This window comes from Sitophilus oryzae, unplaced genomic scaffold (assembly GCF_002938485.1).
Source record: "Sitophilus oryzae breed Bouriz unplaced genomic scaffold, Soryzae_2.0 scaffold_1494_pilon_pilon, whole genome shotgun sequence".
NCBI lineage: Eukaryota > Metazoa > Arthropoda > Insecta > Coleoptera > Curculionidae > Sitophilus > Sitophilus oryzae.
Window position 1 is genome coordinate 1226024 of NW_022146163.1, and position 27242 is coordinate 1253265.

Genomic DNA, 27242 nt, shown 5'->3' on the forward strand with positions numbered 1-27242 from the left:
CAGGTATTGATAATTTCAATTCCAAATATCTCGAGAACCATTACTCGTAGCGATTTTTACCAAGAGATATTTTTTAGGTCGTAAAATCGTCGTAAATATATATTTTTTTACTCAGTAGTTTTAAACAGGTACGAACGAAAAGTTGTTACTCTTCAAATCAGTTAAGAAATATGCAGGTGGCGCCCTCTACAAGTAGGAGTCATATTCACATTAAAATCAAATATCTCATGCCAAAAAACTCCCAGACACCAAATTTTATCCAAATATTGACGGTACCTCATAAATTATTTGGAAAAAATCGAAATAAAAATGAAACTTCTACACTCTGTATCTTTGAAACTAAACATTTTAGAACATATATTTATACGAACTTTTTTACTTATTTTTATCTGCAGAATATGCTGCCGAAGTTTCCGGAATACACTTCGGATCACCCTGTATAATGTAATTTTAATATCCCTATTTCGTTACAATTAAAAAAATGTTTCTGTAATATTAAAAAAAAATAAATGAAATATAAGGATTGAATATTTATATGTTATATTATTATTTCATGAATTTAGTGCGCGAACAAACTCAAGGAGGCGTTTCTTTTACTTTCATTTTTTGACATATAAGTCAAAATTCTATAGAGGATGTTTTATGAGGCTTACTTATTGGAGGTGGTAAAAAAGCTATAAATATAGGAGTTCTAAGGTTTTACCTGAACCGCCAAAAAGTGAAATAAAAATAAACAAAAGAAGATCAAAAAGTTAAGAAACAGGTGAATGGTTTAAAAAATACACTTACCGCTAGTTGAGCTCTCAAATCAGCATTTTCTCGCTCCATACTGACCACAGCATTTCTATTGGCACGACATGTCGGGACAGGTTGTGTAGCTAACTGGGTCAAGCTTTCTTCAACCAGTTTCAAACTCTCAATAGCCCGACAAATACATTTGGTTTGATTTTTGTTATCCAGTTCCTTAGCTTCTTTAGTTAGGTATTTAGAACACGTCGGCTGGTCATCCCTACAAATTGTATGTTTCTTCTCTACTGGCGCTTTTATTACAATGATTTCTTGTTCTGCTAATACTTGACATGAGCGGGAACATTCGTCAATTATCTCAGATTCTGTTTGCTTATCGCAAACTACACCGAATTCAGTTTGGATAAATCTATTGTCCAGATTTTCATTATATTCAGGAGAAGTAGCGGATTGTTCTAAGGTTGGTACAACGCCAACCGATTTGTCTTTTGTTTTGCATGGGGCGGGACATACCTTTGCCTTTGTTTCGGTTCTTGATACAGGCAGGAACCAGCTGGCAAATCGGGGAACTGAAGATTCTCTGGCTGGTTGTGGGGTCGGTCTGGATTTCTCAATTGCCCTGTCATAATTGGTTTCAACATATCTTACTGGTGGTTCTCTTGTATACACTACTTGTTTCTCAGTACAAACTGTGGATACGTCCTTTGTAGGGACCGGTTTAACATCATAACGCGGAGATAGATCGCTACTAGCATCCTCGTATTTTTCTACTTCACTTTCTTCGACTATTGGCTCTAGAGTACTTACATAGACGGGTAACGTTTGACTACCTATGGCAATTACTGGTAGTACATCTGTTTGCTCTCCAGTTTCAATAATTTCAGCTTCATCTTCTAAAGGAGTATAGTCTTCAGTTAATGGTATATTTTCTTCATCGGATTGTTCAAGTATATGTTCTGGGTGTGGAGGAATATCTTCAACTTCTACAAATTCTTCTTCGGAGTGACTTCCGTCAGGTTCGACAATTTCTTTGACACTTTCTTTTTGACCATTTTGATCCTCTAGTAAAGTTTCAGTAGGTGGAAGCGTTTCTTTTTGGTCAATTTGATCTTCTACTAAAATTTCGGTACGTTGAACAATTTCTTTGTCACTTTCTTTTTGCTCAATTTGATCTTCAACAAAATTTTCGACAATTGGAAGAGTTTCTTTACCAGATTCTCTTTGGTCAACTTCATCTTCTACTAAAATTTCGGTAGGTTGAACAACTCCTTTATCACTTTCTTTTTCGTCAATCTGAGCTTCTATTAAATCTTTTGTGGGCTCGACAACATCTTTTTCGCTTTGTTTTTGATCAATCTGATCCTCTATAAAGCTTTCGGTAGGTCTGACAATTTCTTCGTCAATTTCTTTCTCGCTTTCTTTTTTATCAAACTGATCTTCTACGGTGGGTGCTACAAATTCTTTGTCACTTTCCTTTTTACTAATTTCCTCAACTATAACACTTTCGGCAGCCAATTTATCTTCATTTTCATCTTCGGGAATCGGTTCCAAGATGTGCACTTCCGATATCACCTCTTCTGGCAGCATTTCATTAATTTGAGGGGACGCGTCAGCATATTCATCATCTAACACCACGTCAGTAGTTTGTATATCAATATTCGCATCGTCAAGTTCTTTTTCTTCTTCTGTGTTTATAGCTTCCTTGACAGGTATGTCGTCTATTTGTTTTTGTTCTTCTTCCTTAGCTGTATCTTCTTGTATCGACTCTTTATGAATATCCAAATCAGCTTTTTGGTCTCTCAATGATTCATCTTCGGCATCTTCAAATGTTTCATGTATTCCATCTTGGATATGGTCATCCTCTTCCTTTATTTTTGTTTCAGCAACTAAGTCTATTTCGTCTATAATATTTTGGTCTTCTGAGGCGTTTTCCTCAAATTCAGATGGAAATTCAGATATTTCATTATCGAAAGTAACATATTTTTCGACAGATTCGTGAGTAGCGATAATTTCTTCTATATCATCGATTTTGTCAAGATCTTTGAAATATTTAACACGCGTTGCTTTACAAGTTGGTTGATGATCTGAAATAGGTTTCGGTAAGCTCTTCTTTGATGTTGTATCTGGTGGTTCAGTAATTAGTTCAGAAGGCAGCGCCCTCTGAGTTCTACAAGGTGCTCTACATATTTGTCGTTGCATAATGTTTGCAGGTAAACTCTCTTTATATTGCGAAGTTGGTACTTCTTCTTGTTCTTCTGCTACTTCAATATTCTCCATGTGTGGTGTTGGAGCTGCACTCGAAATTTGTTGCTGTAACATATTTGGTGGTAAAGTATCTTCATATTGCGTAGTTGATTCTTCTGTAAGTTGTTCTTGATCACTCTGCATTTTTCGGGCCCGCTTAGCACATGGTGCTTTACATATTCTTGATTGTTTTGAAATTTTCGCTTGCAAAACATCTTCCATAGGTTTATGCAATTCTCGTTGAAGTTGTTCTGGTTCAATTTGTCGAGACCTAGGTTCTTCATATAATGGTTGTTGCTCTGGTACGTTAGACGGCAAACTATCTTCAAACGGAGTATTTGATTCTTCTGGAATTTTATCTTTCTCAATATTAATTTCGTCAGTGACTTCATCAGATAATACAGAGTCCATTTCAAGATCACTTACATCTTCAACGGTTTCTGTATGACTCTCTTCGCATGTTGTGCTAAGTTTTATTTGCATACATCGCGCCCTGCACTTTTGTTTATATAATGCTTCCGACAGATTCTTTGGAGTCTTTTTCTCAAGAGGCATATAGTCTCTAGGAGGTAACTGGCTTATTTGTCCAGACAATACCTTCGACATAACTCTGCTCATCTCAGGAGCTGTAGTTAATTCAGTATGCAAACTTTCGGTTTCGGTTTCTAATTTTGGAGCCTCTTCAGGATGTTCGAATATCTTTTCCTCCGACTTAGGAACTAGCCATATTGCCTTGTCGGTCTCGGAAGTAGTTAAACCAGCTTCCGATAGCGATAGATCTTTGTCGTCAATATCGGCAGGTAGCTCTTCTATTTCAGTCCATTCTGGCATGGCTTGTCTGGGACTGACATCTTCAGGTAAGTAGTAGCCAGTAGGAATAGATTCTCCTAGAGTATCTGATTCGGCTTTTACTACAACTCCACCGGTTTCCTCCCCAAAAACAGTGACTGGCCGTTCTAAAGCGTTTTTACATGGCTTTTTACACACACGCGCACCTTTTTTGATCTCGGAAGGTTCTTCCTTTGATAAAATGAAACTAAGAGATGGCTTTTCTCTAGAATCAGCCTTTGATAATTTGCTTGGAACTATTGGTATACCTTCTTCAGGTGTTTCCTGGATTTCTTTTGGTAATCCTTTAATTTCACTTAGTTTTTTCATAGAACAATGAGCTCTACAATCTTTTCCAAAAAAGGGACCGATTGTCGGGACACCAATCCTTTCTTCTCTACTCGGTATATATGGCTTCTCCTCTAAAACGGACGGACCAATCATCTCTTCTTTACTTTTCTCTTTAGGAGGTATTTCCGGCCTACCTTCTAACGCGGGTGGACCAGTTATTTCTTCCCCTATTTCTTCTTTAGTAGGTTTATATGGCCTATCTTCTAACGCGGATGGATGAATCATTTCTTCTTTAATTTTTTCTTTAGTGGGTATATCCGGTCTACCTTCTAGCGCGAATGGACCAGGTATTTCTTCTCCTCCTTCTTCTTTAATAGGTATATATGGCCTCTCTTCTTTAATATCTAGTTTTTCCCTAGCTTCTAAAGCGGATGGACGAATCATTTCTTCTTTTTTAGCGGGTATATCTGGCCTACCTTCTAACGCCGATGGACCGACTATTTCTTCTTTTCTTTCTACTTTAGTGGGTATATATATTCTCTCTTCTAAGGCGGATGGTTCAATCACATCTTCTTTAACTTCTTCAATTTTTGGCCTATCTTCTAAAGCGGATGGACGACTAATTTCTGCTTTAGTTTCTATCGCTGATGGAATTTCTTCTTTCCTTTCTTCTTTAACGTCCATTTTTGGCCTAGCCTCTAACGCGGATGGACCAATAGGTTCTTCTTTTCTTTCTTCTTTAGCATATACTTTTGGTTTAGCTTCTATCGCGGATGGACCAATAGGTTCTTCTTTCCTTTCTTCGGCATCTATTTTCGGCCTAGTTTCTGACACGGATGGACCAATCGGCTCTACTTTCCTTTCTTCTATAGTTTCTATTTTTGGTTTAGCTTCTAACTCGGATGGACCAATAGGTTCTGCTTTTCTATCATCTTTAGCTTCTATTTTTGGCCTAGCTTCTAACGCGGATGGACCAGTCGGTTTTTCTTCTTTAGCATCCAATTTAGGCCTACTTTCTGGTTCAGCTAACGCCTTTTCTTTTTGTATTTTTGTTTCCGATAGTTTCTCCTGAAAAAAATACAGTTACTAAACAAAATAGAATAAGTAGAGTGTCTCTTAAAAAAAGTCCAGACATTTCAGGGGCTTGTAGATCTCCAAATATATTTTCAGGCGGAAACAAACAAAAAAGAACACACCGTTGTCAGTTGCAATATTCTTAACATATCATAGGACCAAAAAGGTCCCGATTTCACAGAGGTCAATTCTAGACTAGGATGGGATTGTGACAGTCTTCTAAATACATCGGGAAACAATAGTGGCTTCTCACATAGGTTACGATCTGGCTAGAAAAGAAGCGAACACTCCACTAACTGGACCAGAACCGTTCTGCTTCCCAAGTGGAAACCAACTTAAAACGGAATCATTCTTAACCTGGAATGGGAATCCTCTGGAGGTCTAAGACACTCGAAGAAATTTTTCAGAACTTACGATCGATAAAAATCAAATATTTTCCTCGATTTAAGTAAGAACAATTTTCGGATTGTCACGGGGTTTTTAACAGGGCACAGACAGGTCTCCTTAATGAAAACCTCAGTAGATTGAAGCTAAGAAACAACGGCAAATGCAGATGGAAAAAATGGGGAATCAACAGAACACACTTACTAAACCTTGGTACGGCTGATATCGAGGATGTAAGCCGCTAAGTACTTCTAATTCTTGTCTAGATTATACAGGCAATTTTGAAAATGAGAACCTTTATTCTTCCGCAAAGATAAAAATCCATACGAGCTAAGTCCGGCGGCCTCGACGGCCAACGGCTGGGATCTTGGTTAGCTATTCAATTATTCTCGAAATTGGCTGCAAAAATTTGCTGATAACAGCGTTCTGAGGCGGCAGGTCTTGCTGGAAAAATATGTTTTCGAGTTCCATTAGGGGCAGATCATCTATAAGGGGTTCAAATCCCACTAGTTAAAAGTGGCGAATTTTTAAAAATTCTTTATTTCGAAGAGGACTGCAACAAAATATCGAGTATGCTATATTTTTGGAAAGGTAATTTTAAGTCCTTTTCAGTTAATTAAAAATATACAGGATGTCCCAAATAAAAAATCAATTTTTCTGTTGATAACTCTTAAATTATTAATTAAAAAAAATATACTTAAACCGTTATATTCTACGTAAACAGGTGATTTGGAAATGTTTTCATAAAAATACAAAATTTTCTGTAGCAAAAAAGTTAACAGCGATTTGATAAAAATGCACATTTTTGAAAAGCACCCCTTAACTCCGAAACGGTAACAGATATCGATGTGTAGTTTTCACCATCATGTTTTTAATAAAAATCGAGCTCCAGACACCGATATTACTTTATCTCCTATAGAAAAAGTGTTTCCCTTTAAAAGCGTCCAATTTCATCCACCCTGTACATCATTCTAGGATCGAACTTCACTTCAAGGTATTTTGGAGTTACCTTGTATAAAAACTAACAATAATACACATTGCTGGAATACCTACTTTTACCGGTTCTTTTGGACTTTCTTCTGCTGTTCTAAACGTATCTTCATCTTGGGATTCATCTAGCTTATCGAAATCCATTTTAATCGGAGCCTTATCCATTTCCTTAGTTACTCTTTTCTCAGCAATCGACGATCGGGGAGTTTTGCATATTTTCTCCATTTCGCAAAGTTCTTGGGCAGTTAGTCTTCTCTGCCTTTCTGGCTGCAATGGTTCTCCCTTGACTTGTTGTGGTTCTCTTATATCTTTAGTGGATACAATTTTTTCCTCGGGTTTTTTATATTCCATTTCTTTCTCAGACGCCTTCGGCGTTGGTCTTAAATCTTCTTTAGTTGGTTCTTTTGCTTGTCGTGGCTCTCTTTTCTCAGCAAGCGACGTTCGAGGAGTTTTGCATATTTTCTCCATTTCGCAAAGTTCTTGGGCAGTTAGTCTTCGCTGCCTTTCTGGCTGCAATGGTTCCCCCTTAACTTGTTGTGGCTCTCTTATATCTTTAGTTGATAACGGCTTTTCAATTTTTTCTTCGGGTTTTTTATATTCCATTTCTTTCTCAGATGCCTTCGGCGGTAGTCTTAAATCTTCTTTAGTTGGTTCTTTTGCTTTCTTTGGTTTTGTGTCAAATATACTTGATGTTTTCTCTCCTAAATCTTCTTTAGTTGGTTCTTTTGCTTGTTGTGGCTCTCTTTTTTCAGCAAGGGACGTTCGAGGAGTTTTGCATATTTTCTCCATTTCGCAAAGTTCTTGGGCAGTTAGTCTTCGCTGCCTTTCTGGCTGCAATGGTTCTCCCTTGACTTGTTGTGGCTCTCTTATATCTTTAGTTGATAACGGCTTTTCAATTTTTTCTTCGGGTTTTTTATATTCTATTTCTTTCTCAGACACCTTCGGCGTTGGTCTTAAATCTTCTTTAGTTGGTTCTTTTGCTTTCTTTGGTTTGGTGTCAAATATACCTGATATTTTCTCTCCTAAATCTTCCTTAGTCGGCTCTTTGGTTATCTTAGGTTTTGTATCGTACGGTTCTGTTTTTGAAGCTGAGATTTCAGGTTCTTTTTTAGGTTTATCCCTAGCGCTCACCAAAGGTTTTTCTTTACCTGGTACTTCGGGTAAACCTTTATCCTCATCCCTTACATCTTTAAATGATACTTGCTTTCCCATTTCCTCTTTGGGTTCTAAATCTTGTTTACTCGGTTCTTTTGTCTTTTTAGCTTCTGTATCATATGGTTCTGTTTTTGAATCTGATATTGCAGGTTCTTTTCTAGTTTTGTCCTCAGCGCTAAGCAAAGGTTTGGCTTTAGGTTTGCCTAGTGCTTCCTCTGGTATTTCTGTTTTACTTTTACCTTCAGGTCTATCTTTTTTTGCGCCTTCTTCCGGTATTTTTGATGCCTTTTTGGCTGCCTCTTGTGGATATTTTATATCTGATTTTTGTTTGTCTATATCTGGACCTGTATCTGAAATTTCAAATATATTTTTAATAGCATTAAGAATTTAAATACTATTTATTCGATTGATGTCTCTAAAATATTTGCTCAGGACTATGCAACAAATTTACGAGGTTTGATGTTTAGAGTAAAAATAGATATTTCCTCTAATCGTAATTTACAAAAGCCGTTAAAGTTAATAACATATTTTCAATTTTCTTTATTATTTACTAAATATTAACATGATAGTGTTATACAATATGATAAAAAACGGTGTTAACGATGGCTACGAAATGAAGACCGCTGAAATTTTATATGTAAAATTATATGGGGATCATGGATCATCATTTCCAAGCTAACTGGACTGGTTTTTTGTCTTGATTGTACGGTATTACTTAGTATATACATGGTGTCCCAGAAATAAGTGCAAGTATTTTAACTGGTAGTATAGTTTAACCCCAGAAACACGTGTATGAGGGTTTTTTCGGGATTTTTTTTTTAAATTCGAAATGTTTTGAAAATTTTTTTGGAAATTTTTTTAGTTTAAAAACATAATTTCTGGATAATATGGCAACATAGGTATTAGATTAAATTTACAAGAAAGAAAATCCAGAAAAGATTCAGTGGTTCTCAAAATTTTAGCAAAATATATATATATATATATATTTTTTTAATTTTTAAAATAAAATAACTCCGTTATTTTGGACTTATTTGAAAAACGATAAAGAGAAAATATGTTTCTTTTATCGAGATCTACCACCCCTTAAAATACTTGCACTTATTTCTGGGACACCCTGTATAAGCGATACCAAATAAACTTTTAGTTAAGTCATCGAGGGCGCGATTATTAAATTCATTGTTGCCAACCATGGGCATATTCGGCGCCGGGCTGTCTTACTGGAATTTAAATTTCCCGCTGAAGATTCAAGTGGTAGCTCTGATGTAAAAAATGTCAAGTTGCCATACATTTATTTATTTATTTCATGAGATTGTCTTTCGTTTTGACACTTTAGTTTTGTATTACGATTACTTGTTTTAAATGAATTGTGTTGTGATACTTTAGGTTTAATTTTTTTTACCAGCAGACCTTGCAGTCGAACATTGTTCTTTTTAGAATCTTTTTTAGTGCGAAACCCCTCCTTATCGAACCTCTACACCCCACAGTCAATACGTTTGCCAAAAATCAGCTTTAAACGTCAAGCAGTTTAAGCAGAATCGTCATTACAATGGTCATATTTTTCGAAACAACCTGTATACATTTTTAAAAAATCTTAAAATATGTAAAACAACAAAATAAAATATACGTGTTTAAGAGTTTTTCCGAAAAACTCACCGGTTTTTAAATAAAAAATATTCTAATATTTGAGGGGTGGTTTTACCCCCTTAGAATTAGAGTTTCGAAAAATCCCTTTTTATCGAACGTCTGCATCCTAAAGTCAATCCGTTTTCCAAAAATCAGCTTTTTACGTCAAGCGCTTTAAGCAGGATCGTGATTAATCAATGACCAGATTTTTCGAAAGATTGATTCTGTATACATTTTTAAAAGTCTTAAAATATGTAAAAAAACAAAATAAAATATACGTGTTTAAGCTTTTTTTTTCGGAAACGTTTTTTAAATAAAAAATATTGTAATATTTGAGGGGTGGTTTCACCCCCTTGGAACTGGAATTTCGAAAAATCCCTTCTTGTCGAACCTCTACACCCTAGAATCAGCCTGTATGCCAAAATTGAGCTTTTTAAGGTGGGTATACATATGCGAGCCGAGGGGTTCGCGAATCGCTTGTGAACCTAAAATTCGCAAATGTGTACGTTGTTTTGAGCAACGAACGAACGGCTCGCAAACCGTTCGCGGCGATCCGCCTCCTGTCGGTTTTTTGACGAACACAAAGGGATTCATGGCCCTCGGTGGACGGGCACCTGTGTTGTTCGTTGCAGGGCCATGTAAGTGAAATATTAAAAATGGTTCCAGCCAAAGTTTCCCAATTATGACGGATGATGGCGCTGATCGTCAAAATTTTTGGACAGGGATTTTGCTTACCGACAATACGACGTGAGCTACGACCGGACCAGGACCAATCAGAATGATCAGTCTTTCTTGGACATTTGCCGCGAAAGTGTGTGTTAATTTCTGTTGTGATAAGTGTGGTTGTGTTTGCAGTTTGATTTTTCGGTTTTGATATTATGTTAAAATTAATTTTGAAGTATTGTATCACCTGTTTTTATGTAATAGTACTTTTTTTAGTTCTATGATCTGATATGTTATGATTTGTTAATGTTTGTTTAACAATGTTATACCAAAGAGGTTATACTTAATATACTTATCAATTTGCATAGCCTAACTTTTTTATCAATAAACTTTGTAGATTTTCAGATTATTTAATTCCTTTTGTTTCCGTTTGTAATTTTATTTTAAAGACATATTATGTGATTGTTTTACATAATATGTTTTAAAAATAAAATTGCAAATAGCGAATAAAAATAATTAAAATAAAAAAGTGTATTTTACAATTCCCCCGGCCCCGCACCCCTTTGGCTAGCCTATAATGTCAACTATGTCGAGAGATGGCGTTACGAAAATGGAACCGATTTATTACAAGGAACTTGGGCTTCTTTTTCGTTAGTATATTCTGTGGTTCGTTGTTTGTATCGAACCTTCAGACAATCCAGACGCACTGTTTCAATTTTTAGTTTTTGTTTACAGTTTGGAAGAGGTATAGAAGTTTATTTAAATATGGAGTGGTCCGAGGAAATCATTTAGATTTAATTGATCTCTATAGCTTTATTATGGAGGACAAAAGAGGACGCTTGGAGGGAAATAGGTGTCGAACTGAAAAAAAATGCAGACCAATGTAAGAAGAAAATTATTTCTTTATTCGCATCCTACCACCAACGTCGCTGCTTCCTTTTCTTGTCTAAACTAGTCATCATTAAAAATGCACCACTCATCACCAACAGAGCATAATTCTCTTCTCGCGAAGACATAATTAAACGCGTATTCGCACCATCGCGTCGCATCGCAAAAATGACTGCATGTTTTCGGTTGGTTTGCGGCGATCGCGCTTTTCCCTTGGATCGTTGAAGGTTCGTACAAAAACAATTTGCTAACGAGCGGTTCACAAACCGATCGTCTCGCATGTGTATACCCACCTTTAAGGTGCGTATACATATGGCGAGCACAACGCGAGCCGAGCCTGCCACAACCTCAATTCGTCATATGTGTACGCCTCCCGCGAGCGCCTCGCGAGCCGCTCACAGTGTGAACGTCGCAATCCACTTCTTGTCGGTTTTTGCGACGAACACAAAGGAGTTCTCAGTTATAATTTGGACGGCGTTGTGACAGGTTCGTCGTTTTGGTCTGATCGGCCAGCATGGAGCCTACATGGTCGGAGGATATTTTGCTTCAATTAATTGAGTTGTATACGACGCATACTATTTTGTGGGACCCCAAAGAGGAAAAATTTTAAAAAACCAAAAATGGATGCCTGGAAGGAAATCGCCACTTTAATAGGCAAACCTGAAGAGATATGCAACAAAAAAATTATAAGCATGTTGGCAACTTATAGAAGAGAGAGGAAAAAGAGTCAGTAGGAACAGGAAAAGGGTGTGCTTTGCAAAAGAAGTATGCTTATTTATAGAATGACATTTATTCAACTACCATCTGAAAAGCATATTAGTACAAAAAGTCTGAATACACCCCTTTTTTTTTCTTGTAGCAACTTTTTTTGACCATAATTAAAAAAAGTAATGGTACATTTAAAATCTTCAATACGTTCAAATCTACTCAGTTGACGTGGGTCTGCAATTTTTTTCAAAAAATGTTATAGCCCCTTTTTTTCATGTTTAAAAAAAAGCTGAAAATTTTTTGAGTGGTTTTAGGTAAACATGGTTGGTACTATTCGAAGAAGGGGCTAAATGTACAATTTAAAATTTTTTAAATTTGCGAAAAATAATAACATTTTTAAGATTTTTACAAAAAATTTATTATTTTTGCTAAATTGAAAATTTTATACCTGGAGTATTTTTTGTTCAATCCTTGTGTAATTTTTAGGAGGTTTATAACTTTTACCTCTCTTTTGAATGGTAATGGTATTTTTATCTAAAATCACTCAAAAAAAATTGTTTTTCAGCTTTTTTTTAAACATAAAAAAGGCTATAAAATTTGCTTGAAAAAAAGGGGTGTATGGAGACTTTTTGTACTGACTGTAGGTACAGGGTACATTACATATTATTTACATAATACTCGTTTGTACTTTCAATAACATATAATTTAGATTAAAATATTTAACTTTATTTATCTGAACATTTGAACCAAGTCGCGTCAAAAACTGACACTGAAAAAAGAATATTTCTTGTGCGCTCGCGAGCCATTTACATTTCATATGGATCGTTGCTGGCTCGGACTATGATCTCGCTGCTTGCGGCGAACAACGAGCACAACACGGCGCGCTCGGCTCGTGCTCGGCTCGCGTTGTGCTCGCCATATGTATACGCACCTTTACGTTGAGTGGTTTGAGCAGGATCGTGATTAATCAGTGAGTCAGTCACTTAGGGATTTTATATATTAGTATAGATTTTGAAGGGGAAAGCGGTAGTAATGGCCCTTTATGCCCCTTAAGTGCTGTTAAGGAGGTGAGTTTTGTTGATGGTAAATAATAACTGTTTTTATATTTATAAATAATTTCTTTTTGTTTTCTAAAATATTTTGATTAAAAGAAACTATGTAAAAGTGGGCAATGTTGTGCTGGCTAAGCTTAATAACGCTACTAAAAGTTTATTTAATATAAACTATACCGTAATTAATTATTTGTGATAATCTGTAATATATTAAAATGTAACTAATTAAATGTAGTATTTAAAACTATACCTGCTTTATCAGTAAGTTCAGCTGGTTCCTTAGCTTTGCCTGAAATTTATAATCAATTACCAGTAAGGAAAACATTTCCATTTCTTTGCATTGTTACCTTTGGCAGGTTCTTTTTGGGGTATACCAGGTACCATCTTAGACTCGGGTTCTGGCTCTTTTAAAAATTGCTCTTTAAATATCTATTTAACAATTTCGTGAAATTTACACATATTACCTTTATCACCTTTTGCTTTTTCTTTCGGCGGCGATTTTGGTTCAACCTTTTCCGCTTCTTTTTTGGCATCATCAGTTATTTTATCTAATTTTTCAGGTATTTCCTTCTTTGGTTTTTCAATTTTCTCTGAAATTTGATTTTATTATTCAGCATCGTCTAATTTTAATTAGAGAAACGCATTGGAAACCTTTGAGTATTTTGTCATTATGCTCTATAGGCATAGATGAAATAAAAACAGAAATAATCACATATAACGGGTAAATACATATACAGGGTGCGTCTCAAAAGTAGCTCACCTCTATAATTTTTTTATTTTTTCAGATAAAAAACGAGATTTGGTATATGACATAAATTAGGATTGATTGACGTATTCAATTGTTTTCGGTCAATTCCTGTTTTACCGGAATGACTACAACTTTTGATTTTTAAATGGCACCCTCTATATTTTTTTACATTATTCGATAGAAAATGACACTCTGAATAGAATGACATATCATATGTCAACTTATGACATTTTTACTTAAAACAAAATTGTATTTTAAATTTCAATCTAGAGTGTGTCTTGTGTGTGTGTAGTAAAAACACTAATTTTTAATGAAGGAGCCTCAGAAAAATAGATTTGTATATGTTTTTAGTGTCTTGTTCCGGCCGGTTAAAAGATGCCCAAATCGTATTTTTAACCATATCTCAATTTTTTCAAATGGAACGAGGGTAGATCATTAGCATATTTGGAAAAAGTTTTACGAATAATTTGATACCACACACTTGGTATTTCGAGTCAAATTCTCGTTCTGAACCGCATGTTGCAATTTTAAATAAACCATATTCGAAAATGTCAAAAGTTGACATATGATATTTCATTTTATTCAGAGTGTCATTTTCTATCGGAGAAAGAAACAAATACCGAGGATGCCATTTAAAAACTAAAAGTTGTAGTCATTTCCGGTGAAACAGGAATTGATCGAAAATAATTGAATACGTCAATCAATCCTAATTTATGTCATATACTAGCATACCAAATCGCGATTTTTTATCTGAAAAAATACTTACAGACAAGAATATACCATCTGAATGGAAAAAAGCATCTTGATACCAATTTTTAAAAAAGGAGAAAAAGCAGATCCGCGAAACTATCGTAGTATCAGCTTGATGAGTGCCGTACAAAAACTGTTCACTAAAATTTTAGTAGAAGAAGTTATGTCAACCGGAATTTGTGAAGAACAGCAATGATTTAGAAATAGCAGGTTTGCAGGTTTCGGTTAAATATCCGAAAAACCATAGAGCTTAATAAGACAGCTTTTATGCAATCGCTAGAGACTAATTAACTGACAACCCTACTACAAAAAAGGAGAATTCACTCGAATATGATAAAGCATCAACTGGAAGAAGAAAAGAAAAATTGGCGCCGGGGGGCACATATAGCCGCCCATACTAAAATATGTTAATAAAAAGTTGGTAGGCAGTTTTTTTAGTTTCAATTATCTCAAAAACTGCGGCTGATTTTGATGTTATTACAAATTTTGTTGCAAATATTATTCATAATCTTAAATTGAAAACCGCGTTTCGCTAGCTACTGTAATTTTGGAGTTATGATTTTTTTTAAATTTTTAACCCCCTCCCATAGCACCTTACCAACCCCCACCTCCCGCCAAAAACTAATGGCCAGATTCTCGGGTGCCACAGGATTTTTGTGCCAAATTTGGTTAAAATCGGTTTAGCGGTTATTGAGTTATCGTGTTACAGACAGACGGACAGACAGACAGACAGACCAGACAGACCATGAAAATATTTTGTATTTAGGTTATTTATGACCCAAATAACTCATTTTGAGTGAAATTAAAAAAACTTTTTTTTTGCCGATCTTAATAGCCTACCATACCTGTTGGTATGGTCGGCTATTAAGATCGGCATGGCTATGGAGTGGAACAGAGAAAAGTGTTTAGAGTTAATTGATGAGTTTGAAGGGCGGCCTATTTTATTAAATTAATAATTAATTATTAAAATAATTAAATTCTTTTTATGCATATAATCTAGGTCGCTAAGTACGGCCATATTATATTGATGGCGCAAAAAGAGGCGTTTTTCCCACATTTTTCGTCCATTCCTTTTTTTCTCTTTTTTGTTACCCGCTAATGCCTCTATAATTAAAAAAGCACCAGCGGCTATGGTAATATCAGATGCATCCTTATCGGCAAACACACTAACACTGATTCACACACTGATTACTGGTGGAAACGCAGCGAACACCGCAAACAGGCGGGACGCTCCGCGCAAAATGTTTTGTTGCAGGTCGTTCAGAGCGCTCCCGGAAAATGTTTTGTTGCAGATTGTTTGGAGTGCGCGGCGCGTTTGGTTTGTTCGGAGTGTTTTGTTGCAAGTGAATTCGTACCTCTAGAAATTTTATTGAAATATAAAATACATGGAAATTTTATTGTGTCTGTTTTTCGCGCCGGCCAGTGGTAGTTTGGATATGAAGGGTTTTAAATTAAGAGGGATGGGGGGGGGGCGGCTTTAATTTAATTAAAAACACTTTAATTGCTTTGAGGAATACCACTTATTTAAACAGAAACAATTAAATAAAAAACTGTATATATTTAAAATCGATATTACCTGCCACGGGTTTATCCTTGTCTCCAACACCAACTGGGCCAGTTTCAGATTGCTGGGATTTAACTCTTCCTCGTCCTCTAACTTCTCCTGGCTTGGGGGGAGCTAAATAAAAGATTCCTTCTTTACCGCAGAACTTTGTGGAAACTTTATCGAGTTTTGACGTAACTCAAACTCGTTGGAAAGAAATGAAATATATCTTTTTGGACTGAGATTCCCTTTGTATTACAAGGCGTCATAAAGTAAAAAATAAACTAACATTATTTATTAGAGCTACTTATTAAATATACTAGTCGATGTCCCTAGATCGTGTTAAGTGATAAATATATGAATGTAAAAAATGTCCATATCTATGTGGCGGATTCATCTCTCCAAAAAATCCTGTATGGGTATTTCGCCACTGCACTGCAAGAAAATCTACAAAATAAAATAGTTATTTTTTATAAAAACTTCTGCGTTAAACCCAAACGGAAACTACTTGTCAGAAGTTATGTTTACAGTTATACATATAAATTTGCCTAACAAAGAAAAACATGCTTAAAACATAAAATAAAATGCTTAACTTTATACAAATACAAACATATATTAACAGACTTACAACGAACATTATTAACACCCCATTACAGTAAACCACCTCATTTATACGGTTTACCGAAAATACACAAACAGATACCTTTTAGACCTATAGTCGTAGTATAAATTCTCCATCCCATCCGTTAGCAAAAAGTTTTCTAGACATATTAAATCCGATTGCAAATAACACCGACTCATACATTAAAAACACACCACACTTTATAGAAAAAATTTCAAACATTAATATAACACCAAGAGTTTAATGGTTAGTTTTGATGTTGTCAGTCTTTTCACTAATGTGCCGGTAGATAAATCACTTAAAACAATTTGGGATAGATTAGAACAAGATACACATTTAATAGTTAGAACAAAATTAAACATAGATAGTATTTTGGAATTGTTGACAGTTTAAGCATTTTTTTCTTTGTTAGGCAAATTTATATAACTGTAAACATAACTTCTGACAAATAGTTTCCGTTTGGGTTTAACGCAGAAGTGTTTACAAAAAATAACTATTTTATTTTGTAGATTTTCTTGCAGTGCAGTGGCGAAATACCCATATAGGATTTTTTGGATATGAATGTGTTATTATTTATATTTCCTATTCAGATTTATTGTGGCTCTTTTCGGATCTCTTGGACGCACCCGCCGATGATTGGGACGAGCGGACAAATATAAAAGGGTATGCTGAAGATAGGGTTGGGGTTTTAGTCAGTTAGTCGGGGTTAGTCAGTTGCGGGTTAGTCAGTTAGTTGCAATCAGATCAGTAGTCAGTCGAATGGTCAGTCAAAGTTGACAGTCAGTTAGTCAGGAGCTAGTGAATATATATCTATATCTTTCTAATGGTTGTTTCATTAAAAGAGAGAACCTGGTATAGCGACCCTAGCGTACAACCCCCAAGCTAGGTCGCGACAATATACCTTAATAGGCGCTGCAAAAAACTCATCGCCACCTTATTAGAATATTTTCAACGGGAAAGCGGTAATAATGGTCCTTTATATCCCTTAAGTGCAGTTGAGGAGGTGAGTTTCGTTGATGTAGATAATAGCTGTTATAATACATACATTTATAATTATTCTTGTTTCCTGAAATACTTTGATTAAAAGAAAATTGGTAAAAGTGGGCAACGCTGTGACGGTCAAGCTTGATCGCGTGACTAAAAGTTTAATTGATATTAACTATAGTGAAACAGTGACGAAGTTTACCCATCGAAACCTTTGTCACGTCTAACGTCGATTAACTTCACTGATAGAACAGGAATCAGTGCGTATACTCTTCGATATTTTATTGTATTTTGACAATAAAGAACAAACGAGTTTGAGTTGCGTCATATCCCAATAAAAAAAATTTGTGCAAAGAATAAAAAAGCCTAGTGCTAAAATTTAGAGTAGATCTAATATTTGTCTTAAAATATTTCATTCAATAGTAGTGGAGTGTCCAGAGACTTTTACCTCGGAATTCAATTACTGTGAAACCTTCTGTATTGTGTTTTATACTAAGGGCTGGCAAAGGTTAGTCTTGGGTCGAGATTTCCGTATGTAAGAAGAGTACAATGAGTACAATGCGTTTATAATGTACTGAACAAAGAGAGGACAGTAAACACCTTGCCAAACGTACGAAATAAAGCGAGAAACTGTGCACATCGCTAAGAGACGTGGACGGGGATATAGCAAATTTGTCGCAGTTGACCGGTCGACCCAATAATACCTCTGACCTCTGTCAGTACTTAAAGTTCTAGGAAAAGGTGTACGTCATGCGTTCAGCTTCACGATTTAATTACGTCTCGTGATACTTAATTTGTTTATTTATTAACGAGTCGTTGTAATTTTCCCTATAGGTTGAAAATTTTTAAGTGCAAGCTAGAAACACTTGCATTTTTGGTAAAAATAAGTGGAATTGAGTGGGTGTTCGATAGTGGTTGCGCTATTAATACTCTGAATTCAAAAATCGATATCTCGAAATCTATTAGAAATAAAAGATTGTAGTTTTTCAAGAACTTTGTTAATATTTCTGCTGTATTTTCCTTGTAGACAGTATGTGAAAATCTTTATTAGTAAAAAAATTACACGATTGCTGAAAATTGCTATGCTTTAAATGTAAATGGATGGATTGTATACAATTTTTGAATAGAAAAAACAACCTTATCCAATTTTTCTTATGTAAACATATTGTAAAATATCCGATCTTGAAAATAAAAAAAAGTTTCAATATCTAAAGTGGTTGTTGAGTCATGGCCTGTTATGTGTTAAAAAGTAGAGTTTTTAAATTATCGCGATTACTGACGTTTTCTCGTTATAAAAAAATGACACCCTAACGATATCCTTATAATTCTATTTAAGATGCTCAGAAACATGTCTAATGATTTTATCTACTTAGTTATCTCTTGAAAAAAAGTCTTTTAAAAATAAGCGGTTTGGGATCGTGATTTTACCGGCAACGCCGCAACAGCACACCGTCGCATTTCTCTAACTCCGACTTAATATGATCCCTATGCGCTTTACTTCCACACACATGTAAATGCCGACCCAAAAGTAACAGTTGTCAGCACGGTAGATAAAATACTAAAATGTTTACCCATTTTTTTTTCGTTGCTTTTAATTTTTTATTTTAGTAATTTTAGTAAATTCTTAGTTATTTCTTTCTTAATTCTTTGATTTTTTAATTTTTTTTTCTAAGTAAATTTATTGACATAAATGAATCTAATGCATAAGCTATATTATCTATTTTGGTTATATTCTAATCATTGAAATTTTGATTGAAATCGAATTATACAGGGTGGCACGTCATATACGAGGCGGTTTTTGTAAGGAGAAAAAAGTTTGTATTGAAGTGAAATTTTGTGAGCTTATGTAAGTCAATTTAAAGCATTTTCTAAAATTATAGAGTTCTACAGGGTGTTCCCAAAAAAAGTTACACATCAAAGTTGTGTTTTTTGTAATGGAGGACCCTATACTAATTGATTTTCAGATTCTAGTAAAAAAATTAAGGCGAGTTTCATTAGAAAAGTATATGACTAAAATGTATACTTTTTGAAATACATTTACCGGTACGAAAAATGGGCCCCTTAAAACTTTAAGGTATTTTAAAGTTTAATATATTTTGTTCTAGTGGGCCGACTTTGATGATTTTTTAAGCAGCATGTAACCAAATTATCTCACTTTTTAGTATCTCTTTCTAAATTAAAAATGAAACTCCACATCTGTTAATTATATGAGGGAAAACAAAATGTTGATATTTTGGTGAAACTTTGAAATACCTTGTAGAATATGTTAAAACATCAAGAAATTTAAAAATCAATTTATCATCTAGATACATCCTTTCTCGATAGTTAGTTTTTTGGTTCATTTCATTAGCTTTATTTTTGTTGGAGACGTTCGCTTTTGAAGAAGACACCAACATTTTCTTGTAATTTTTACATTAAAACCATGCCTTTGCTTTTAGTCTTAGTCGACAGATCTAGTAAGTTCTGGTCCCGAAGCAGGCCTTCTTGACATAAGAATTGCTTCATTTAGTCTTCTTCTTATAGTCCGTTAGTTTAATATGTACGTTCCTTAGGCACAATTTGAAAAAGCTGACAAACGGCGGTTTCTTAGCGGTAAACTTACAATAAGTGGATCGTCTCGATTAGAAGTTCTCATACGAAGGTTCCTGGACATATAGATTGATGTCCTCATGGACGTGGTAATAATTCAAAAACCACTCAGTATACTCTATGGTATTAAGGTATTTTTGGAACCGGAATTTTATAGCAAATTTACTGCACAAACATAAAGCATTTCATTTGAAAAGCTAAAACTTAAGTGTAAAAATATATTTGACTCGCCCTGTATATCTGTAAAAATATTTGTGAAATGTGAACTACCATTAAATACATATTTTGTAAAATCTCAAATAGGAATCCTGATACATAGCTTTTTCGAAACACGGAGCCATCTTATATTTCTGCATTCATATATGTGTGTTTATTTAAATACTAAAGTGAAAGCAACGAATTTAAATGGGTAAACTTTGTAATATATCTTATTAACAATACAATGCAAAAAGTTTTATAAAAGTTCGTCCACAGTAAAAGAATTCCGGGGGTTGTATCCCATAAGGGCTTAAAGCACTCTACTATAAACTAATTTGACTTTTTGTTGTATTTCGCCCTCACCTTTTCTCTTCTTCAATTCCTCTTCATCGGGTTCTACTATGGACTTTGTGGATTCCTCTGCTGAAATTTAAACGATCAATTAATAAATGAACAATAAACAATACGATTGAAAAAAAACGGTGTCAACGATGGCTATGAAATGAAGATCGCTGTCATTTTATATGTAAAATTATATGGGGAATGTCATCGATCGTCATTCCCAAGCCAATTGGACGCCGTTTTTTTTTATTATACGGTATTACATTAAATGCAAACCTGCAACTGCATCTTTGCTTTTTGATAAAGCAGGGTCGGATTTTCCAGGTGCTGCTTTTTCTGGTTTCTTCTCTTCTATTGATGAAATAATTAAATATACAAGGTGGTCCGAACTCTATTCCGGAAACTTCGGCAGCATATCCTGCAGATAAAAAATAAGTAAAAAAGTAGTTCGTATAAATGTATGTCCTAAAATGCTTAGTTTCGGAGATACAGGGTGTAGAAATTGCAATTTTATTTCGATTTTTTCCAAATAATTTCTGAAGTAACGTCAATATTTGGATGAAAATTGGTGTCTGGTAGTTTTTTGACATGAGAAATTTGATTTTCACGTCAATATGATTCCTATTTGTAGGGCGCGCCACCTACATGCGTTTTAACTGTTTTGAAGAGTAATAACTTTTCGTCCGTACCTGTATAAAACTACTGAGTGAAAAAATATACATCTCCGTGTCTTTTTAGGTAAAAAATGTCTCTTGGTAAATATCGCTACGAGCAACCATTCTCAAGAAATTTAAAACGAAATAGTCAGTACATGTCATTATTGACAAAAAATAAACACGTTGAGTAGATAGTTATTTGACTGAAGAAATAAACTTCAGAAATTTTTATTTTTTTAAATTAACCATAAATTTTTCTGCGAAAAAATGATAATAAAACAGTTTCTGTTGAACTTTTGACACAAAACATTTCAGATTTATGATTTCAGTCTAATAACTATTTAGTGTGAACATGTTTAATTTATCTTTATGATGACAGGTATTGATAATCAAGTTATTAATGTAATTTAAGTTATTACTTTTTAAATCAGTTAAAAAATATGTAGGTGGCGCCCTCTACAAGTAGTCTTATAGACATCAAAATCAAATTTCTTATGTCAAAAAACTCTCAGACACCATTTTTCACCAAAATATTGACGTTACTTCAGAAATTGTTTGGAAAAAATCGAAATAAAAATAAAACTTCTAGACCCTGTATCTCCGGAACAAAGCAATATAGAACATACATTTATACGAACTTTCTTACTTATTTTTATCTGCAGAATATGCTGCCAAAGTTACCGGAATGCAGTTCGGACCACTCTGTATAGTGTCACAGAGGATAAATTTAAAGAAGGCGTCCATTCTTGGACTTGGTTTAAATTAAAAAGAGTAGAAAAAAGACCCAAAGTCTCGGTGTCAACGTTTATATTAAGTTAAATAGTGACACGTGTGTCGCTTATACGAGCATCATCAGACAAATACAATAAAAGTCAATCCACACACACATTTGCATATTAAAACAACACTCAACACACAATTATGTAATAAAAAATGGGGGTGCCCATTTAAAATAAGAAAGTTGCTGTCATCTTCCGGTATTTCCGGAAGTGCCCCATATTGAAAATATTTTTAATCGATAGATATCATTGTGAAACAATGATGTGCAAAAATCTCCGATCTAGATATTGTAGTTCTCTAGAAACTTCTAATGCACGCTCAGCCTGGGACATCCTCTATATTGGTTATTCTATTATATAATATCTACTGGTTATTCTTTTATTAATAATTTGTTCCAATTATAATCAATGTGTTTGATAATGATAATAAGTATATTTTACCTGGTTTGGCATCCTTAATATCACCATCTTCTTTTCGGTTGTCTTTCTGGTTCTTCTATTGTACTTCTCTTTCCTCTCACTTTACCTGGGTCAACGAAAATTATAAAGGTAGATTTTTCCATTAGAAGTGGGTACAAAATCTCTACCTGTGGTTGTTTCACAGTGACAATGTTTGCAATTCTTCCCCTAGGAGATGCAAGACCTTGTCGTTGGTGGGGAAGCTCCTGGTCAGGTGCTGGGGGGAATCCCCCTAGGGCTTGGCTTGGTTTAACAAGCATCTCACTCATCGTCTTGTCCCTGACTGTAGTGTCATGGCCAGGGAATTGCACCAAGACATATAACGATGCCGGACGAGGCTACCCCTGTCCGTCATACCAGGCACCCTCTACTGACTGTGGTCATGTCTCGCGGGTAGAGGGTGTGGGGGGGGGGTCCATGGCTTAATCGCCTGGACTAATAGGAGACAACCTCACCAAAAATCTAAATCCTACGATGGCGGAACTAGGTCAAAGGGATGCGTTGCTAGATAGAGGACTAGCCATTACTGGCCTCAACCTTGGGGCATCAGGGGACACCCCATTGTATTTACTCCTTACTTCTACATGCGGGGCTCTGTAGAAGTGGACCGAATATGAGAGACACTATGAGATCTAGCATTAAAAACACCACCGGTGAAGCTGTGGGGAATCCCCCTAGCGACACTGGGAACATTACAAATGAAAGTTTCAGGGGACCAAAACCAAAGGAAACTACAAGAGGGGCGGCTGACACTTGCTTGGGATCCTCCTTTACAAGTGGCACACACCTTCTCCAGCAAGGGTCGGGAGCTTACCTCTAGACCCAATAAGCGACACAAACTACCGTTTCGCCTACCCGGCCTGGACCAACCAGGCAACGGTCCTCTGAGAGTAGGTCTTAGTGGAGCAGAAGCACGGAGATACCTCCTACTGATCCACGAAGGATTTGCTCCGGAGGAAGCAAAAGCAAAAACACTCCTCCGAAAAACGAAAAAAAAGTAAAGAAACCAAGAAACAACCTGACTCATCTCCATCAAAAGGCAAGAGAGGGAGCGAGAACCTCTCACCTCTTCTCCGGCAGGGAGAGAAAAAAGCCAGGATGGAAAGCCGTCCAACACCGGGAGGCAAGCAGGAACGTGTCACCATCTCTGCCGCTATTGCTGGACAAGTGAAAATGGCGGTGCTGCCAAAGGATTTCCCAGAGGTTGCTCTGACCACCGACCAGCAAACGTCTCTAGAAGAGGCTATACTGGACGAAGTAGTGGCGAACGGATCGCAACACAACGATCTACAAAATGTGTCAGCTGCGTTTTGCGGGGTTACACTTTCGGGTGGGCATGATCCTCATAGATTGTGTATCTCAAGAATCGGCGAATTGGTTGGTGGAAATCGCTCCTAAGCTTAAAAATTGGCAAGGGCCGGAACTGGTTGCAGTGAAGGGAGAAAACATCTCTAAAGGGGCGGCCATCACAGTCTTTCTGACGAGGAGCAAGGGGAAAGACACCACCTACCTGCTGAGCCTTATCCAGGGTCAGAACTTCAATGTAAGGACATCGAGTTGGCGAGTTATCAACTCGAGGGAGGAGGGTCATGGTCAGGTCCATAGGAATATAACAATAGAAATTGACCTCAAATCCAAGGAGGCAATAGAGAAAGAGGGACATATCCTCTATTATAGATACGGGACAACAGCGGTATCAGGTCTAAGAAGAGATCAAGTTAAAGAGGCGGAGAAAATGGAAACAGATCCTCCAGCCTCCACCTCACGGGTTCCTCAACCGGAGGCAAGCTCCTCGATTGTGAAGGGCGGTACGGAGGGCCAAACTCCAACCTTGGAAGGGTGTGTACCCTCGGAGGAAGAACTGTTGTCAGAGGAGGATGGGAAATACCTTGTCTTCTCTACAACAGGGGTATGATGGGTTATAGACTATGTGATGACTCAAGGAAGGGGGGCACAATAGATCTTTAAGGTCGCAGTGATTAACCCCCCCCTCTACTCATTTTACATTCTACATGTTTGCAATTCACAGCTGTCAATCATTTAAATTAAACTATGATAAAAAAAGTTAGAATTCATATGTGAATTTTTTTTATGGAAAAACATCAAAGTCAGAACGAAGTAGGAAAAAGACTCAAAGTCTCGGTTTTAACGTTTATATTAAGTTAAATAGTGACACGTGTTTCGTTCATACGAGCATCATCAGACCTAACAAGAAAGAACCTAAATAAATAACAAATCAAAATCCCCGCTGGGTTATTTTATTTTTTAATTTTGTAGTTTGTTTTGTTTTTATTTGATTTTTTGTTCCTGTTTGTTTTTATTGACATATATTCGCCGGTCATTTCAGCCTCATCTCAGTGTGTGAATTGAGTTTAATTATTGTATTTATGAGTTACGATGACCTTTTTATTATTTGTTATTTATTTGGGTATTTTCTTGTTAGGTCTGATGATGCTCGTATGAGCGAAACAAGTGACACTGTTTAAGTTAATATAAACGTTGAGACCGAGACTTTCAGTCTTTTTCCTATTTCTTTTTTATTTAAACCAGGTCTCTTTGAGAAGAATGGACAAGGCGTCCATGAATGGGAGAAGAATGGACGCCTTCTTTAAAAAATCAAAACCAAAAATGTGTTTTATGAAACAAATGTAAAATTTATAGTATCTACCACTCACGCGGTTCAGGTTTACTTCCTTTCACATCTAATCCAGGAGTTATTCCGGGTTCTTTTTGTGGAGCTTTTAATCTACCCCTACCCCGAACTTCAGTTGGTTGAAAAGCGCCATCAGCATCTAAAATGAAAATATATCGTGAAAACAGTTCGAAACAAAAATCGTAAGTATTTTTTTGTGAAAGAATTAATTGAGTTATAAATATATACCTTTACCTTTTACACCTTTTCCATCATCTTTCGGTTTTTTGGCGTCGTCAGGTAAATCTGCTCGATCTTTGATCGCTGTTTCACTTTTTGCCGTACCGTCCTTTGATGGTACTCCCTTCGGTACTCCCTTAGCATCTTTTTCATCTGCTATATGCAAAGTAAAGATCTGGTGAATATGTCGACGCTTTTTTAGCATTAAAATATGTCGCACTTTAGTAACGTTTACCCTCAAAATTTCATTCGAATCGCTAAAAGCATTTAGAAGAAAAAAACCACTTAATAAATGAAAAAAAGCACTTAATGATGAAGACTTTAACCCCCTGTATTTATACGTATGTAATGCAAGTAATAAAAAGGATTGGAAGAAATAAACGCCCCTTACTCAGCATATAAAAGATACTATAACGTAGATACCATAACGTAGATACCATAACGTAGATACCATAACGTGGATACCATAACGTGGTATACTGATGCTTCCAAAACCAAAGCAGGGACAGGGATAGGAGTATTTGGGCCGAAAACTAAATACTCCGAACCAATGGGCACCTACCCCAGTATTCTTCAGGCAGAAATTTACGCTATCGAAAGATGCGTACAATTTATCTTAGATAGGAACTATCGAAAACAGGAAATTGCCATCCTATCCGATAGTCAAGCAGCACTTAACGCGATCAACTCAGTAACCATCAATTCGAAGTTGGACAAAGAATGCCTAGAGAAGCTCAACAAATTAGGCAAAGAAAATAAAGTCCTCCTACTCTGGGTGCCTGCTCACCAAGGGATAGAAGGCAATGAAAATGCAAATGATCTAGCTAGGAAAGGAGCGAACACTCCCACTAACTGGACCAGAACCGTTCTGTTTTCCAAGCGGGAACCAACTGAGAGCGGAACTAAAGAATCTGGAAGACTCCATCCGTAACTTGGAATGAGTGTCCTCCAGCGGTCTAAGACACTCGAAAAAGTTCCTCAGAACTTACGACCGAGAAAAATCAAAGGTTTTCCTTGATTTAAGTAAAAACAATTTTCGGATTATCACGGGGTTTCTAACAAGACACTGTTTTCTCAACGAACACCTCAGTAGGCTGAAGCTCAGAAACAACAACGAATGCAGATTCTGTGGGGAAAATGGGGAAACACCAGAATACCTTATAACTGAGTACGCCGAGACGACGACCATTCGTGCCATGAACTTTGTTACGGCTGATGTCGACGATGGAGAACTAGCCTCCGTGGAGCCGTCTCAGATACTGGCTTTTGTTAAAGCCCTGAGACTGTATGATGAGTTATAACTCGTTATAACTCAAGAAAGGGGAACACACAATAGATCTATAAGGTCGCGGTGATTGGCTCCCCTCCTAAACATTCTACATTCTACATTAACCCCCTGTAGCTATGAAACAAAGCGGAATCGGACATATGCTAATATAAAAAAAATCTTCTGCTTACAAGAGGAATCTCCCTGCGAGAGATGACACATATTTTTTTTGAACATCCTGTATATGTTGTTGGTTATTGAATTTAGGACATTTTACAAATAAAACTTGATTTTCATGCATCCGTTGTCCGACGATACGATGATACGATATTAATTTTATTGGTTGAATTTAAAGACTTTGACTGGTTAGAAAATTACGCAATTTTTATTATATACGATATACGATTTGCTTGTGATTGGTGTCATTTTATATTTTCATTTCCATAACGATTTCGCTGTTTTACTTATAGTCTAAGAGCTAGCAAAATTTTCGAGAGATAATTTTAAGACAGCTGGTTCTTTAATATATCTTTTGCTATGCTCTACTGAACAGAGTGCGGACCGTTTGGTTGCCGGTAGACGTCGCGTTTACTACTGCGCATCACAAATTCGCCCTGTATTTCAGGAACTAAGGAGGCTAGGACAAACCTATGTATAGAATATTTAGTTTCAGAAAACAGTAGCAAAGTAATGTGAAAATCGCATCGTTGTATCTCTACTCATAAACAAGAAATTCCATAAAACACACGAAAATGAGAGATGAGAGCCCTGTACAGATGTGATGCG

General features: G+C 36.0%; 1 protein-coding gene across 14 annotated transcripts in view; it reads right to left on the reverse strand.

Moving 5' to 3' along the window:
- LOC115877479 (microtubule-associated protein futsch-like) overlaps positions 1-27242 on the reverse strand; it is an 88629-nt gene that overhangs the window by 37744 nt on the left and 23643 nt on the right. For 11 of the 14 annotated variants that reach the window (XM_030893640.1, XM_030893645.1, XM_030893641.1 and 8 more), the window contains 10 exons: positions 25199-25345; positions 24993-25109; positions 20700-20774; positions 20445-20504; positions 15722-15823; positions 13112-13237; positions 12995-13051; positions 12898-12936; positions 6622-8063; positions 790-5178 (listed from right to left, as the gene is read on the reverse strand). In XM_030893640.1, coding sequence (XP_030749500.1) covers positions 790-5178; positions 6622-8063; positions 12898-12936; positions 12995-13051; positions 13112-13237; positions 15722-15823; positions 20445-20504; positions 20700-20774; positions 24993-25109; positions 25199-25345 — 6554 coding nt within the window. The remainder of the gene's footprint in view (positions 1-789; positions 5179-6621; positions 8064-12897; positions 12937-12994; positions 13052-13111; positions 13238-15721; positions 15824-20444; positions 20505-20699; positions 20775-24992; positions 25110-25198; positions 25346-27242) is intronic. The other 3 variants (XM_030893639.1, XM_030893637.1, XM_030893638.1) reach the window with 3 other exon arrangements.